The 18,551-nt window shown below is 32.7% G+C and overlaps 2 protein-coding genes across 8 annotated transcripts in view; both read left to right on the top strand.

The window, feature by feature from the left end:
* Positions 1-156: 156 nt before the first annotated feature.
* LOC111704775 (uncharacterized) lies at positions 157-8,516 on the top strand. 2 transcript variants are annotated; one of them, XM_023477117.1, is made up of 17 exons: positions 157-447; positions 1,099-1,315; positions 1,654-1,794; positions 3,790-3,862; positions 4,067-4,290; positions 4,354-4,447; positions 4,516-4,568; positions 4,626-4,697; positions 4,757-4,871; positions 4,929-5,010; positions 5,096-5,246; positions 5,295-5,357; positions 5,408-5,473; positions 5,543-5,614; positions 5,673-5,767; positions 6,833-6,898; positions 8,070-8,516. In XM_023477117.1, the coding sequence occupies exons 1-16, from the start codon at positions 341-343 to the stop codon at positions 6,891-6,893; spliced, it is 1,686 nt and encodes a 561-aa protein (XP_023332885.1). In that variant the 5' UTR covers positions 157-340; the 3' UTR covers positions 6,894-6,898; positions 8,070-8,516. The 2 variants fall into 2 exon arrangements, with proteins under 2 accessions (XP_023332885.1, XP_023332886.1); XM_023477118.1 differs by lacking the exon at positions 5,295-5,357 and having other exon boundaries at positions 159-447.
* LOC111704773 (uncharacterized) overlaps positions 8,496-18,551 on the top strand; it is a 12,970-nt gene continuing 2,914 nt past the window's right edge. For 4 of the 6 annotated variants that reach the window (XM_023477112.1, XM_023477115.1, XM_023477111.1 and 1 more), the window contains exons 1-8: positions 8,496-8,622; positions 9,265-9,481; positions 10,626-10,766; positions 11,088-11,142; positions 11,375-11,440; positions 11,683-11,850; positions 18,244-18,300; positions 18,361-18,483. In XM_023477112.1, coding sequence (XP_023332880.1) covers positions 8,516-8,622; positions 9,265-9,481; positions 10,626-10,766; positions 11,088-11,142; positions 11,375-11,440; positions 11,683-11,850; positions 18,244-18,300; positions 18,361-18,483 — 934 coding nt within the window. In that variant the 5' untranslated portion in view covers positions 8,496-8,515. Of the gene's footprint in view, positions 8,623-9,264; positions 9,482-10,625; positions 10,767-11,087; positions 11,143-11,374; positions 11,441-11,682; positions 11,851-13,571; positions 13,641-13,698; positions 13,797-13,881; positions 13,973-14,031; positions 14,160-14,230; positions 14,349-14,404; positions 14,521-14,596; positions 14,627-14,686; positions 14,837-14,998; positions 15,056-15,555; positions 15,613-15,721; positions 15,830-15,910; positions 15,974-16,228; positions 16,316-16,655; positions 16,739-17,176; positions 17,496-18,243; positions 18,301-18,360; positions 18,484-18,551 lie in introns of those variants that run through there. The other 2 variants (XM_023477113.1, XM_023477114.1) reach the window with 2 other exon arrangements.

Raw genomic sequence — 18,551 nt, 5'->3', positions numbered from 1 at the left:
GTATCAATAACTGACACAAAATGAAAAGAGCATAGGAGTATTAAATTTTGAAGAAGAAATGTAGAGTGATAACTAGAAATGTTTTTACTCAAAAATAAGAAATCAGTGTAGAAATTTAAACATAACTGGGGTAGGGGGGGGGGGGTATTGGAGGCACTTAGGTCAAACTGAGATGAAAATGGTTAAAATTTTATGATTTTGTTCATAAAAAATCAAATAGCTAAAGCTCTGCCCCCGACCCTCCCATTAAATACCCCAGTTACACCTCTAAAGTTGTATGAAATGTAGATTCTAGATCTCCTTAACTCTTTTCTCTTCATGCAATAATACTTATAGAAAAATGTTGGATGTTGAGAAAGGATGGGAGGCTTTTAATAATTTTGAGAATTATTTATTCATACCAGATTGTGAGGATTTCTTTCAGTTCACAGGAAAATGGAATGTTAGGTAACATTGATAAATCAATTTTAATCCAAACTTCAATGTAAATTAATTAAGTTAATTTAATTTGTCAAAAATAATAACACAAAATCGTAATTTTCAATTTTGGATAGCCTTTTAAATGTAAGAATATTATTATTTTGTTAAAATCTTAATTTTTGAAAGAACGTTGGATTTATGGGTAAATGATTTTCTTGCAATTTATATTACAAGAAATCATTTTGTGCAAAGAAAGTGCTGAATATAGTTTTATTTTCTTTGTAAATTCCGAGCTATTATAAAGGACTGTAAGGCGTGTAAGTGTAATTTTAAGTGACCCACCATGGAAAGATAGCAATGTCTGATCATAATCGTGGAATATAAGGTCGTTATTCTGACTCAAAATGGGTTAATTCTGTTAATTTGTCCAGTGCTTCTTACAAGCATAAACGCGTCAGTCACTTTTGCAGAGAAACTTTAAATAGTAAAAATAATCAAACCCATGAATATCGAATTATTAGTAGATTAGGCAAAGTTTTTAAGGTTAAGGTTGTAAATCGAGCCTTTTTATGAAGGGTCACTTGAAATTGCGATTCCTTTAAAGTAAAATAAATAATATCTTTTAATTAAAAATACTATAAATAACTGAAATATATTCAAGATACATCCTTTGCTCAGGCATCAAGCTGCAGTAGATGCTGGGATTTCTTATCCTAACAGTCTCCTGGCGTTCAAGTTACTGCGAAATTCCAACCTGTCTGCGTCTGTGCAGTCTCAAATTATATCTACGCTGTGTGCTCAATTTAAAGACGACTGTAATATCGTGCATCTGATTACATACTTGATCAGCAAAGAGACGCAAAACACACAGAATTTTAAATCCGTTCCTAAACAGGTAATCATAAGTCAGGAGTTCTTTTTTACAAACTGTTAATTATAATTCAGGATAAAGTTTTTTTTCATCGTCATGGGAAGTTACGAAGCAGGTTTTGAAGACTTGATCAGTTTAGTAAATAATATAGATCCAATAATAATATCAGGAGTAGAATTTTAAGTATTTTACATATCTCACCAACAGTCAACACTATACGCAATACTTATACAATACATGCTTCTCTGTCTTTAAATAAGATGAAATTGAGAATAAGGCCATATTTCACTTCACAATACTGCACTCTCATTTCAGTAACCATACCTAGCCAGTCACTCCCTTTCAAAACTAATCTGATTTAGGTTAATAGCGAGCAGTCACTAGGATGTCTTCCGACTGAAGAGAAGGTTGATATACCTAGAGAAATTGATCCCCTGTATTCAGATGAAACTATTAAACTAGAATATTATAATGTCGAGGAAGAAATGGTTGATAATGATAAGGTAAGATGTATAATGCATTAATTTTCAATAAAAAAAAACCTTAACACGAAGGTATAATACTGTAGTGTATACTGTACAGTGTACACTCAGTATGGTGACTTATAATTGGGATTATATCTTAGGGCTTATCACTTGCTTAAATTCATTACATGTATATATCCGGAACCAAGCTGAAATTGGATCTTTAAAAATGCGCAGATCAGGGGTCCATATAATTCCATCTGATCAATCCCAAATGTTGATTGATTGATATATGGGGCAGAAATAAATAATGCATGTTGTTATTGTAAACATTGGAAGTATATGTAAAGTTGTAGAAATAAAATTCCATACTGTAGAATATTTACTGCAAGGGAGTGTTTTTCTGTATATCATAATTTATCTTTTATATTAAATACTAGTATTTACATCTTTTAACACCCCAAATGCAGTACACGATTCTGAAGTGTAGTACACGTACACAAAAACTTGTCGAAGTTCACAATTACATATAAAGTGTACTTTCATGCCCCTAAATGTACTTTCAACCCCGATCCTATTTGGGATCAGAAATGGAATTGTATTGACCCCTGGCGCAGATACCTTTATCAGTATTTGAGTAGTTTAGTTTGAAGGCTAAATTGGGTTTAAACTATGGTTTCCAGTCGAAATTTTCGTTCAAAAATTGCCCAAAGATTTGCTTACGTTTCGAGTAAAAATTGCTCGAAATTTCGATGTTTTTGCGCATTGATGCGCAAAAGGTATTTCGCGCAAATTCTGAAGAAAATCTTGGTATTTGTGTATCTCGTTATTTCCTGCTATTTCGTTATTTCGAAATAATTTGTTATTTCATTAAATTTCGAGAAACAATTCCAGGAAATGATGAATAAATTTAAAATTAAACCTTAAACCAACTATACTCCAGCCTGCTCGTTGCTAACACATGCTGGCCGAATGAGCCCCAATTCTCAGGTTTTAGGTCACCGGACGTTACCGACTATTACACAGTTTACCGGCAATCAATCTCAAGTAGTAACTGAGTTACTCACGAATTAATTTATCATTATAACATTCACTGATCATCAGTCCGGTCTGAACTTAGAGAGAACTTAGGGTTCGATTGAAGTTGTTTTTTTTACTGAAACTAATTCACACCATACTGTTCAAATATTAAAATCTTTCTTATCTATGCACTATATGGCATGCAACAAATATTACTTAATTTCCTTTTCATGCTCAATATTGCTGTACACAAATTTCAATTTTTCGTATTCATGGGCATTGCAAAATTACATGCAAAAATGACCTGTATTCATGCGAATATCAGAAGCAAAAAAAATTGACGTAAATTTCGTATTCATGCGAAATTTTGTGCAAAAAAATTATTTATTTCATATGAATGCATAATTTCGTGCAGAACTGGTTTCGTATTGATACGAAAATGATGCGGAATTTCGTGCAAAAAAAAGTCATTTCGTGCAAAACCACGCAACTGTTGCGCGAGAAAAATGACTGTTTCGTGGAAACCCTAGTTTGAACATATAAAGAGCTTACGGTTGAATATTGAATATATCAAATTAATGGATAAATAATAAATATATTGAACTAATAAATGAATATTGTATACATTAAACTAATGGATGCATATTAAATAATTAAAACTAATGTATAAATATTGAATATATTAGAATAATGGATAAATATTAAATATATTAAACTGATATATGAATATTGAATATATTAAATTAATGGATGAATATTGTATAAATTAAGCTAATGGATGAATATTGAATATATTAAAGTAATGGATAAATATTGAATATATTGAACTAATGGATGAATATTGTATACATTAAACTACTGGATGAATATTGAATATATTGAACTAATGGATGAATATTGAATTTATTAAAGTTATGGATAAATATTGAATATATTGAACTAATGGATGAATATTAAATATATAAAAATAATGGATAAATATTGAATATATTAAACTGATGAATGAATATTAAGATCAATCTTGTGGATGTGTCAATAAGCTCCGAATCTTCAAAAAATCCCTCTGTGAAAAGAATTGGGAATTTAGGTAAATATATTAAGAATTTTAAACCTAGTAATTTAACTATATATTCTTAATTATATATATTTAATTTAGCGGATTTGGAAGATTTTGAAAATTCACTGTTTAATGATAAACCTTATCATGAACCCACTTAATTTTTGATTTGTATGTCTGTGTGGGGGTTGAGGGCTTATATACACTGATATTTGAATGTAAATAATTTTATAGACTATTTGGACGAGAATGCTGCAGGTTATAGTTCCGTTTTCAACCTAGAAACTTCCACACCCTGCATCAAACGGAAGATCTACAATGATCATGATCGCCTAATTAACGGTATCCAACGACTGGAAACCACCCTGACCATCAGATACGATCAGCTGGAGGCAAATATTAAGGATTGGTTTCAATACTATCACAACAAATTCAGTAATGTCCTTCAGAAGACTTCGGTAATTACATGACATAATTTCTAATTATATAATTATATGATTTTTATGTTATATTTTTTATAGGGAAAACTGTCAGCCGAGATAAGTTGTATGGACACGTCAAACGCCAGCTCCAAAGCTGCAAATATTCCCAAGATGAAAAAAGTTGCGAATTTAAGTAAATATTTTAAGAATTTAAAACATAGTAATTTAATATAATTTCTTTATAATATATATTTAATTAAGAGGAGTTAAAAGAATTAGAAACATCACTGCATGATGAAGCGTTCTTTTCACAGGTAAAAATATTTAATTACAATAATTAATTATTTTTAACTGCAATATCATATTTCTAGTACACACAATCGGTGGTCAAACTAATAACTGGGCAGAGTGTTTACGTCACTGCATATACTTTACTTCCTAAGGTGAATATTCCAATGGGTTATTATTTAACAGCTGTTTGATTTCATTAATACTTCTGCAGATAATGGAGAAGGACTTTCTTGTGGATGTGAGCTTGACACCCGGGTTCGGCGAAAATATGACTCTCAAACCAGTGATCCTGGACGAATTCCCAAAAGTGCTATCATTAATCACAAGTAAATTTTTATTTTTAAAAATTGTATATAAACTCAAACTTTAAATAATACTTTTAGATGCTATAACTGTCAAGTGGGGTGAAAAATTTGAATACAATTCCGAAAAGGAACTGAGGGATGGACTATCGAGATACTTACGGTGAGAGAAATTAAATATGTATAAACAAATTTTAAAAATTATTTCTAGTCGAGTAAACATATGTGGCATAAGTAACGTATTTTAGTAACACGGGATATGAGAACAGGAGGAAAAGAAAGAAACGTCGATCCAGTCCTAGCAACACAGATGATACATCGGACAGTAAGAAGCAGATGAAACATCACGGAGCCGGAGCATCAGGTTCCTTCCCAGACCAACTAGTTGGTCGGACCAAAGTAAGATAAATAATAAATTAATATTGAAAATAAATTTGATAATTATAGACTCCGGACCCCGGATTACAAGCATCAGGTCCCTTTCCAGACCGACTAGTTCGTCGGACCAAAGTAAGATAAATAATAAATTATTATTAAAAATAAATTTGATAATTGTATAGGCTCCGGACTCCGGATCACAACAAGCTTTCGGCCCCTCTAAAGACAAACCAGTTCGTCGGACTAAAGTAACATAATTTATGAAAATTGATATTATAAATTAATTTGATAATTAAAATAAACAATGATAATTATAGACTCCAGAGCAGCCTGTAGATACATTAGATGACGACCCGGTATCTCACATACTTAATGCGCCGGAATTTCTCGTAAGTAACTTTTTAACCTTATAATATAATTTTTTTTTTAAGTAATTTTATTTGTTAGCAAAAAGTGAAAGGCAAAGAAAGTACAGAATTGAGACAGCGGAAAACTCAACATCACATAAGCCTTAAAAGCTCTGAAGAACAATTTGATCCCAGGTAATAGTAATATTGGTTTAAATTAATTAATATTATTTTTAAATGAGTTTTTNTTGGGTGCACGCCTAATTAGTGATCGAAATTCCTAAAATAAAATAAAATTGAATTTTAATGACCTCTAATGACCTCTAATGACCTCCACAAATAGAAAATATTTCAACTATGGCTTTATGCATATCAAACGAAAGCTAGGAACCCAGGGACAGTAGCAGCAACAAATCCAGTGTTTGACCTTCTAATGACCTCTTACGACCTCTAATGACCTAATGACCTAAATGACCTCCAAAACTGAAAATGTTTTAACTATGGCTTTATGCATATCAATTAAGAGCTAGGAACCCCAGGAATACAGTAGCAGCAACGAATCCAGTGTTTGACCTTCTAATGACCTCTAACGATCTCTAATGACATAAATTACCTCCAAACATGAAAATGTTTAACTATGACTTTATGCATATCAAGCGAAAGCTGGGAACCTAGGGAATACAGTAGAAGCAACAAATCCAGTGTTTGACCTTCTAATGACCTCTAATGTCCCAAAATGACCTCCAAAATATTAATATTATTAAAATTAATAAGTATTAATTACTAGCTTGGGAACCTAGTGTTGCCTAGGTTTCTCATAGTTTCTTCCGCCGTTTACCAGTACTTTGTCGTAAATTACGATTTTTACCAATAAAAGTCTAACCAACCAACTTAGAATTTTAAGCTAAGAACATTCCCGTGGCTCTCCCAAGTTCCCAAACAAAAATTTGAGGCAAATGCCTTCAGGGGTTTCTGAGTTATCATCGGACAAACAAACAAGCAGACAAACAGAGATTACAACTTTATATATAAAGAATATAGATAATATATTGATCAAAAATAATAATATTCTCCTTCATTTTATATATGCAAACCCCAACAGTTCAGCTTTTCTCAAAGCATTGTAAATCATCAAATCAAATCATGAATGTTGGGGAAGCTTTAGGCTTCATTTCCCAACCTAAAGTTTCAATTGCTGAATTGTAAACGTATATTTTGACAAAGTAAGAAAAATTAAAACGTTTTGTTTAAAAAAATCAGGATCTGGGTAGAACTGAAGAGAAGTCCACTGTTAACCAGTACTGGAATTTTGGAATTTTAATTCAGGTCATTTTTGATCATTTTATTTTTGCACCATTGAAAAGAAATATGAGATTAAAAAAGCATTTTTTTAACAATTAGCATACAAGGTGTTCTCAACAGTGCTTAGGATCCATTTGAGTTTTGAGGCAGATCCAGATCCTGGATCCACACCGAAAAAAACGTATCTGGATCCAAATCTGAATCCGCCCATCAAACAGAACCTTGAGTTTTCATTTAGTTGGGGGTTTAAAAATGGATGCCGACTGGGTGTGTGCTATGTGTAATCTGAGGGTTTTCTTGGTGTTTACTTGGTGTAATCTGGGATAAATCTGGAGGTAAAGTGGGCGTAAAGTGGAACTAAACTTGGTGTTGTAAACTGGAGGTAAAATGGAAGTATAGTGAAACTAAACTGGGCTTTAAAAAAATATGACATTCAAACCGAAATTTTTTTTTTTTTATCAAATTTATATAATACAATTATTTTTGAATTACTATTGCTTTAAGAATGATTTATTATTCTTTCGCAGTCTCCTTTGGCAAAAGAATTCTTCTTTTTCCAGTATCCTACAACAATAAATAACTTTTATATTCATGATATCTGTGGGGAATAGGAAAGGCGAAAACATAAATGAAAAGTGGAAGTGACAGAATAAGGCCTAGAATAAAACTGGCTTTTGACATGTGTTATGAACAATAAGTCTTGTTCCATGTCTTAAACATTGTACTCTTGTCTTTTGTACTCTTGTCTTTTGTACTCTTGTTCATTGTACTCTTGTCCATTGTACTTGTGTTCAATGTAATCTTGTCCATTGTGCTCTTATTTATTGTACTATTGTCCATTGTACTCTTGTACATTGTCCATTGTACTCTTTTCTCCTTGTCCGATTTTATCTTGTCACATTGTCTGTTGTGCTCATGTACTCTTGTCTCTTGTTCCCTCATTCTCTTGTCCTTTGTCCCCTTTTCCGTTAAACTGTATTCCTGTTACATTATCAATTGTACCATTGTTCTTTTTAATCTTGACCCCTACTTATACTTTTGTACCCTGGCCTTGTCCGTTTTACTAATGAGTCATTCTTTATGAACTCTGCCAGTTTTTGAAAATTATGGAAGTTAATGTCATGGATATTGGAAATTCTTCAAATTTTGCACAAACCTAACATTTTATGAAAAAACGTTAAATCCAAAATTTCAGGTTCCTGTGATCTCTGGTTACTGAGAAAAGTCTTCCTAAAGTTCGAGCCTCAAAACAAGTTTCGACCCGACATCGCATGCTTTAATTGGCAATAACTTCGTTGTCAATTAAGATATCAAGCTAATTTAAATGCCATTTTTTTTCCTAGTTACTTAAAGATTAAACTTTATCAGAAGATTTTTTTATTTTACTTATTACATATGCTGATATATTTAATTTGTATTTTTAGACCTCTAACTTTTAGTCATAACTAAGGTGGGGTCAGCACTTAGGTCAAACTCAGATGAAAATGGTTAGAATTTCATTTTTTTGTTCAAGAGAAATCAACCCCAAATTCAATACCAAAAGCTCTGCCCTCCCATGAAATACCCCAGTTGCGCCTAAATGTAATGTTAATATCATGAAATATAGATATACTTAGTGCATGCAATAATACTTATAGAAAAATGTTGGATGTTGAGAAAGGGTGGGAGGCTTTTAATAATTTTGAGAATTATTTGTTCATACCAGATTGTGAGGATTTCCTTCAGTTCACAGGAAAATGGAATGTTAGGTAACATAGATAAATCAATTTTAATCTACTTGAATATCAATTAGTAAAATTAATAATTTAATTTTTTTTAAATCATAAGATTTAATTTTAGACAGCCTTTTAAATGTAAGTAAATTTTTATTTTGTTAAAATCTAAATTTCTGGAAGAAAAAAAAGTTTAAGGATTTTCCGTCAATTAATATTTTCCCAAGAAATCTTTTTGTGCAAACGAAGTGACCAATTTGGTTTTATTTTCAATGTTAATTCAGAGCTATTAAAGGAACTGAAAGGTGTGAAAGCATAATTTTAAATGACCCTACATGGAAAGATGGCAATGCCCGTTCGAATAAAAAATGTTGAAGATAAAGTCGTTTTTCTGACTCAAATGTGTTTAATTCTGATAATTTCTTCATAGCTCTTTACAAGCAAGAAACGCGTAAGTCACTTATGCAGAAAACCCACAAATGGTTAAATAAACAAAAGTATGCAAATCATATTATCTAATTCATAGTTGGTTAGACAAAGTTTTTAAGGCTACTGTTGTAAATTCCAGATTTTTCATGTAGGGTCACTTGAAATAAAGCTTGAAGTCCTTCTTCAGGAAAATTAAATACTACTTTTATTTAATATTAATTACTACCTCAAGATAAATCCTTTGTTCAGGCATCAAGCTGCAGTAGATGCTGGGATTTCATATTCTAACAGTCTCTTGGCGTTCAAGTTACTGCGGAATTCCAACCTGTCTGCGCCTGTGCAGTCCCGAATTTTATCTAAATTGAACACTGAATTTAAAGACGACTGTTATAACGTGCATCTGATTACATACTTGATCAGCAAAGAGACGCAAAACAAACAGAATTTTAAATCCGTTCCTAAACAGGTATCATAAGTCAGGAGTTCTTTTTTACAAAGTGTTAATTATATAATTCAGGATAAAGTTTTTTTCATTGTTATGGTAAGTTACAAAGCAGGTTTTGAAGACTTGATCAGTTTAGTAAATAATATAAATCAAATAATAATATCAGCAGTAGAATTTTAACTTTTTTACCCCACTGACCAAACATAGCGGACACCAAACATACCTGGAACCCCACCTGTTTGGGTACCGGTTCCCTAGCTGGGCCTTACCATCCGAACTTGGCAAAGAACCGTGTTTGTCCTGGTACTAGATACTAGGGCTGGAGTTAAAACCATTTCCAGGGCTGGGGTAAGATATCCATAGTATAGTGTGACACCCTTATTACATACTTCACTGCCCTGTCAGCCATTGCATTCACTAACACGTTCATACTTTCTCTCATAACTGGTGATCACCCCCACATCCTTCTGTATGTTCATCCAGGATTTCTCCCAGGGATTGATAGGCTCCTCAAGCATGTGCCTTAGCAGATCAATCAGGCAGCTACTGTTCTTTTTCTTACATATATGAAACATATTGGTTCGACCTGTCTGCACTGGATCCTTTGTTTAATTGGCATCAGACCTGCATCACACCAGACCAAAACATTTGACATGGAGGCTGGAACCTGGAGAATGAACTTTCCCACCATACACTGTATCCTCTCAAGCTCTGACAAGGTTCTTTTGTGAACACCATGGCCTCTGAACAGAAGAATATCGCCAGGATAGCACAGGCCTCCCATAATTGCCTTGTAACCAGGGACCTATCCACTGTTCCACAGGTTAGGTTAGGTTCATGATAGTAAATTCACAGTTTGTGGCCCTCCTGATGATCTCTCATAAGTACTTTCCAACTATTGACCTTCCTCGTTCCTGTATATTCTCACCCAGGTATTTTGCAATCAGGATCTCTTCAATTGTATCCGGACATGACCCCTGGTTCCTCATGTTCGTTAGTATGTACGTTTTCGACGTTAAAAGCTTCATTTTCATATCCTTACAGAACTCTGCTTCTTTTATAAAATGAACTTAAAAATAAAGCCATATTTTACTTTATAATACTGCACTCTCAGTTTAAAAACCATACCTAGCCAGTCACTCCCTTTAAAGCCAATCTGATTTAGGTTAATAGCGAGCAGTCACTAGGATGCCTTCCGATTGAAGAGAAGGTTGATATACCTAGAGAAACTGATCCCCTGTATTCAGATGAAACTATTAAACTAGAATATTATAATGTCGAGGAAGAAATGGTTGATAATGATAAGGTAAGATGTATAATGCATTACTATTTAATAAAAAACTTTACACCAAGGAGCCATACTGTATACTGTACAGTGTACACTCAGTATGGTGACTTATAATTGGTATTATATCTTGTGGCTTATGACTTCCTTAAATTCATTAAATGTATATATCCGGAACCAAGCTAAATAAATTTAATATATTAAACTAATTGATGAATATTGAAGATATTAAACTAATGGATGAATATTGAATATATTAAACTAATGGATAAGTATGGAATATGTTAAACTAATGGATGAATACTGAATATATTAAACTAATTAATGCTTTACGATTATTAGGATGAGGGAATAGGAGAAGATGACAAAGAAACTGTTACTGTTAATGAGGGTCAAGGTAATTTTCCTGCAATTAGTTTTATTGTTCATTTATAATTACAAATTTTACAATTTTATAATGATAATTAATTAGGAGAATTTATAGAAAGCATCCTAAATAATAAATTCAGGGATAAAGGGTCGTTAATTAAGCGACAATCATCCACTTCCACTTTTTTACTCATACGTACATTTAAACAGTTCGTTTTGAATCATTATTTTATATGTTAACGTATAATACTGTTTGTTAGCTGGGAATGACAAGAAGAAGGAGAACCCTCCTAGAACTATAGATCAGAGTGATTCAGAAAATGAAGGTAAAAAGATTTTTTACAATACTGTGAAAACATTTTTACAATTTTTTGAAAAGATTTTTTACATTATTTTATACTTCAGCGTATAAACCTGGAACTCCAGATGAAAGTAAAATCAGAAAATACATGAAGCTAAAAAAATTTTTTACAATACTGTGAAAAGATTTTTTACAATACTGTGAAAAGATTTTTTACAATATTTTTAAAATATTATTTATATTTAAGCGTATAATACTGATAATTAGGAGCGAATGAAAAGAAAAAAGGAAAGAGGAAACTGTGTAAAACTCCATGGGAGTACAGCGGTTCAGATCCATCTGATGTTGATGAACCCATTAGTACCATGCCTGAAGTCGCTATGAATCATGAGAGGGCTTCAATATATGACTCATCAGCTCTTTCCGAAGATAAAGGTGAAATGTTTTAAATATTAACAAGAATAGGGGCGTAAAATAATAATAATATAAAAGTCCTGAAAACCCTTTAAGGGGTGTTGGGGGTTGGAGTTGAAGAGCTCTATTAATGATATATTTAAATATAAATATTTTATTTTATAGCTATAGAGGGACACAACACCTCAACAACTTCTACTCGATTTAGTATTGGTTTATGGGGGGGGGGGGGCTAAAGTCGTATATTACTCTCCTGAAAATTTAAACATAACTTAGCATTGTCGTAGGACGCTGATTTTTTTGCATGCGAACTCACAATATGTATTGTAACTGCAAAATGCAATTTCAAATAGATCGGAGGAAATGTGTGCGCGCTCGCGCGCTTTTGGTTAAAAAACGACTTTTTCACGTTTTTACATGCTTTACACCGTTAAATGAACTTGAACTATAAAATCCTGAAAAGTTTGCGCCCTAGAGTGCCTCAAGTCCCCGCGCGCGCGCGAAATTAAGAAAAAATATAAATAAATATATTTAAATTCAAGTTGGGCCTAATTCAAAACAAAAGTAGCATGCTATATATTAAACTGCAGGTAAATTAGGACACGGAATTCAATTCCTTGATCAAAATTGTCTTTGGAGCATTCTGACCGGCGCGCTAGTAGCCAGATGTCACATTGTGGTCATCTTACTAAACATTTTATATGACGTATTGTGCGCTAGTTGCCTACCGTTACGTTATGGGTCATTTTACAACAGATTTTGCATGTGGTATGTCGATTTATAGAGAATCAGAAATGATTCTGCTCCGGGCGGACCGCCCAGCAGTAAGCCTCCTACCGGGGTGGTGGAAATATTACCCTTGGATACGTTAGGTCGGAGAGGAGCGCCAACCCCAACCTCACCGAGTGCAGGGTTGTCTTTCAATAATAATAATAATAATAGGTAATTGGGGACGAGGATTCTAATTTTTGGGTATAAACTTTCGCAAGAGCACTCTGATCGGCCCTGATACAAGGTATACTCGTACTAATATGCCACATACAAGGTAAACTCGTCCTGATTTACCACATACAAGATTTACTCATCCTTATATACCACATGAAAGGTATACTCGTCCTAATATACCGCATACAAGGTATACTCGTCCTAATATACTGCATACAAGGTATACTCGTCCTGATATACCATATACAAGGTATACTCGTCCTAATATACCGGATACAAGGTATACTCGTCCTGATATACCATATACAAGGTAAACTCGTCCTAATATACCACATACAAAGTATACTCGTCCTGATACCATATACAAGGTAAACTCGTCCTAATATACCGGATACAAGGTATACTCGTCCTAATATACCGCATACAAGGTATACTCGTCCTAATATACTGCATACAAGGTATACTCGTCCTGATATACCATATACAAGGTACACTCGTCCTAATATACCGGATACAAGGTATACTCGTCCTGATATACCATATACAAGGTAAACTCGTCCTAATATACCACATACAAAGTATACTCGTCCTGATACCGCATACAAGGCATACTCGTCCTAATATACCACATTCAAGGTATTCTCGTACTAATTTCGTTTAAACAGTAAATTCGGTAATCCCTACAAAGAGATGCAGGAGCAAAGGAAACTATACTCGAATCAGGCCAGTAAAGGTATAAAAAATAATTACGATTATTCTTGTTTGATTATAAGAAATCTAAAATATGTACTTTATAGATTTCAGTCCAATTAGCTTGGCGAGCAATATGGCTACTTCAATACCTGAAAATTCTGTTCGTGGGAAAGGTATTTATTTAAATTTGCGTTTAATTACATACTAAACAATTAGTTTAATTGTGTTTAGGGGAAAGGCTGTTTGAAAAGAGTGAAAAAAGACGAGATGTGTTTAACACTTTATTGGAGAGCAATCAAGGCATCTTAAAAGTACTGCACGGGATGCAGGTAAACCTAGTAATTTTTAAGGAAGAATGACTTATAAGCACCTTTGTATGTATTTTATATTAATTTACGTTGTTGTTTTACTTAGAAATTTATCGCAAAGGAGTTCCAAAACAACAGGATGTCATTGCAACAAAATCCTGTTACAGAAAAACCATTTAAACATGTTGATACAGCAGGTATAGTTTTGTTGGTTTTAAAAATTAATCTTTTTTTTAACTTCCATTATTTATTTTAGACCAGTTAAAGATATTTGAGCTGAGGATAGTAAACGATCAGGATTTTTTTATGGCGGTAAAACAATATCTCAGTTGCAAAATCAGTGGTTATAGCATCTATAACGCCGCCTATAAAATACTTCCAGAGGTGAATAGCATTTAATAAACAGCTTTAAAGATAATTTAAATTTAAACATTCAATTTTATTATTTACAACAGATTATCAGCGATGTGTTTGCTATGACTATAAGCTGGGACAAGGGAAGTGGAAAGAATGCGACAACTCGAAGTATCCACCTAAAGCATCAATATCCGCATTTTGCATCTATGCTCAAGGGTGAGATTCTTAATAAATGTTTAACTTTATAAACCAATTAATATAAATAATTTTAGAAGTGATCTTCAGAAGCCAAAAATTCGAGCTGGAATTTGAGGCATCCCCAAGAGCGGCGAATACTAATTTTAGTCATGGGATAGCTAAATATCTGAAAAATCTTAGAAACAAGAAGGTGAGAATAAACATTAAGATTGAATTATTTTCATTTCTAACGATGATTGAACATGTAATAAATATTTTTTTCTCAGGCTCTAATCAAGGAGAATGAGAACAAGAAGGTAATATATTGATAATAAATTAGAATATAAGTAAACAAAGTTAAAAATAGTATTTTATAGTTGAAGAAGAACAAGATTCAACGATCAGGTGTCCCGCGTACAGTTGGGGTTTCTAGTTGCAGACCTGGAACTAGCAAAGAGATAGCTACACCAACAGCGATGTACACAATAAAGTTACCAAATCACAATGATATTGCAGCGTCCAGCAAAGGTGCACATTATCAGAATGGTTCATAATAATAATAAGCATATTTCTTCATGAACAATATATATTTGAAAGGTTGGAGTGAAGTCAAATGTTGAAGTGAGTTTATTTTAATAAGTTCAAGAATAATAATTAGCATATTTCTTTATAAAAATATATATTTTTAGATTGGTGAGAAGTCGTATGAGGTCCCGAAACAGAACGATATTGCAGCGAATGTCGAAGTGAGTACTGAGTATATTTGTTTGTTAAAATTATCATGATTATTAAATATAATAATCAGCGCTCGGCCCAGAAATGAGCTTAACCTAACCTAACCCTAAATATACACTAATTTTATTGAAGATTGTTGAAGTTAAAGGTCTTGGTACTTCCTGGCCACAGCGCTTGGCCCCCTAGCCAGTCCTAGCCACAGTGCTCGGCCCAGAAATAAGCTTAACCTAACCTAACTCTAAATTATTGAAAAAAAATATTAATAATTTTGCTGAAAAATAAGGTCCATGTACAACATAGATAGGATGGGGGGGGGGGGGTCCAAACATCGTTCTCTAGGGCGGACCCTGTATCTTAAAGAATGACACCTGTAGAGAACTCAATTCAATTATTACTCGTGAAGTTTACAGAATTTTTTAAACATTATAAAAAAGCTAAATTAACGCAGGTCTTCAGTTCAAGTTCAAGAATAATAATTAGCATATTTCTTTATAAAAATATATATTTTTAGATTAGTGAGAAGTCATATGAGGTCCCGAAACAGAACGATATTGCAGTGAAAATCGAAGTGAGTATAATTGTTTATTAAAATTATCACGATTATTAAATATAATTATCAAATTTCAAGTTTAAGAATAATAATTAGCATATCTATTCATAAAAAATATATTTTTTAGATTGGTGAGAAGTCATATGAGGTTCCGAAACAGAACGAGGTTGGCGAGAAGTCAAATGAGTCTGTGTACGACTATGGTGGAGCGTCTGGCGATATGGGATATGCAGAAGTAAGTATACATTAAAACATATCGTTATTTAATTAATTAATAACTATAATAATTATCCTATGAAAAATTTATATTTCTCAGGCACAAGGACAGTCGCAACAGTTCCACTTTTCTCCAATGGATGTAAACAGATATCATTATAATGTAAGTAGAACAAAAATTCAAATATTTATTTTTATTTGATTAAGTTTTGATAACTTTTGCTGGGATCTTATCGGGAATTAATGATTTCAATACGAGCCAATTTAACAGAAATAACAAATTTATGTGGATCCGGGCTGAAAAACCTAAGTACACAGTGAATTGAAACCCCACTTTGCATAAAGGAGCCTAAAGCAATCCCTAAAACTAATGATTTGATTTGATTTGATTTGATTTGATTTGGTTTAACTTTTTTAGGATAAGAGAATAAGGTTGGAGACAGAGTTTCAAGGCGAATATCCAGATATTCACGGAAATGAATTTCATGATATGGACACAGGCAAAGTAAGTATACAAAATTCAAATATTAATTAATTTAATCAACTCAAATTAATTGATTTTATATAAACTAGCTTGGGAACCCAGCGCTTTTCCAGGTTCTAAAAGTTACTCCGCCGTTTACCCGCACTTGAATGATTTTACTGATAACATAAAGTTTTGCTTTTCAAGCTGACCCACTCAACTTAGAATCTAAAAACCAAGCTAAGAACATTCCCGAGGTTCTCAAATCAATATTTGAAGCAAATAGGTCCAGGGGTTCTTGACTTATGATCGGACAAACAAACAAACAAACAGACAGACAAACAGAGATTACAACTTTATATGTTTAGATGATATTTTTAAGGTAAGGAGGAATATGAATGGATCAGCACTGACTGGAAGAGCAGTATTAAGTAGTGTTATAAATGGAAATCAGTTTTAGTTCAGGTAATTCATATCATATTCTGGTGTCTTCGTGTTTGATGATGTAGAATATATTACTCTTATACTGGTGTCTACTTGTATGTATAATGTATATGTATAATATTATTCTACACTGGTGTCTACGTCTAGTATATGTATAATATTAATCTATAATGGTGTCTACATGTATGTATAATGTATATGTATATTGTATAATATTACTCTACACTGGTGTCTACGTCTATGTTTATGTAGAATATTACTCTACACTGGTGTCTACGTGTATGTAGATGCAGAATATTATTCTATACTGGTGTCTATGTGTATGTGTAGAATATTACTCTACACTGGTATGTAGCGTAGGTGTATGCAGATATATTATTATGTACAGTGTACACATTTACAACAAATATGACAAAAGAAAAGAAACGAAAATTTATTAATTTACATTATTTTATTCAGCACTTCACTACAGTCAGCATCAACCTGAATATACATCAAACACCTGCCGGCCTATCCCCATGAACTACAGAATTATACCGGGATGTATATTTTTAAGAAAAATTCAACCCTCGCTTTATTGGGGTAAATAAACAAATTTTGAGTAAAAAATTTTGAGAAAGGATGAAAAATCTGGTATTTTCAGATACAATTCTTACAAAAAACATGTCCCAGGGGAGGGGGTGGGTTAATTCTTAAAATATACATCCCACTTTGTAATCGTTCAATCAACTGTTCATTAGTTTGGTCATATTTTTAAAAATAAATATTTTTTCTATAATTATTTTATTTTAAATTTAAAAATTGTTTTTTGTTGACTTTTTGTCAACTTTTAAGCTAATTTATAGCCGACCAAAAAGGCTAGCTTTTAATTAACCAAATAGAGACTAAATAAGTTAGCTTTTTAAATTAAAAAAGCTAGCTTTTAGTCAACCTAAAAGAGACTAAATAAATTAGCTTTTTAAATTAAAAAAGCTAGCTTTTAATCAACCGAAAAAACAAACTACTAAAAACAAACACATGGCAATAAAATGATTTACGACGGGGGGTTTGAAACCCGACCCTTTCTGTGTTGAGGTTTAGCTAGATTGGTGGCTATCAAGGCCCAATAGTCTACTAATTCCGCATGATAAAAGTCAACTTTTAGTCGGAAGAGGTTGACTTGGGGTTTTACCGGGATAATCATCCTAATTTTCCATTTACAAAGTATGCTCGTCCTAATATACCACATACAATATAAACACGTCCTAATATACCACATACAAGGTAAACTCGTCCTAATATACCACATACAATATAAACACGTCCTAATATACCACATACAAGGTAAACTCGTCCTAATATAAGACATACAAGGTACACTCGTCCTAATATACCACATTCAAGGTATACTCGTCCTAATACACTAGATGCAAGGTGAAAATGTCTTAATATACCATATACAAGGTACATTCGTCGTAATATACCACATACAATGTAAACTCGTAAATCTGCATGAATTATATTTTTAATAATGCCCTTGTTCTTAGTCAAGCTGTCTGAACTACCACCATTACCTGCAATGGATGATTCTCTGAACGATGAAGGTAAAAGTTTGAATAGTTAAATTAAATAATGCATTTGTTAAATTATGCCCATGTTTAAAGTGTTTGCTGATCTACAAACTGAAATCCCTGCACGTAAGAAACAGAAAATAGTGAAAGTTGCATCGCCAGTACTGGGTCAACTACCAGATTTCCCTTCAATGGATTATTCAGTGGACAATGGAGGTACCATTGTAATATTTTTAAAAATCTTATTTTATGCGCTTGTGTGGAGGTCGGGGGAGGGGGGGGGG

Source organism: Eurytemora carolleeae, unplaced genomic scaffold (genome assembly GCF_000591075.1).
Source record: "Eurytemora carolleeae unplaced genomic scaffold, Eaff_2.0 scaffold633, whole genome shotgun sequence".
Taxonomy (NCBI): domain Eukaryota; kingdom Metazoa; phylum Arthropoda; class Copepoda; order Calanoida; family Temoridae; genus Eurytemora; species Eurytemora carolleeae.
Note: the sequence above shows the minus strand (reverse complement) of the source record. Positions and strands in the feature narration are given on the sequence as shown.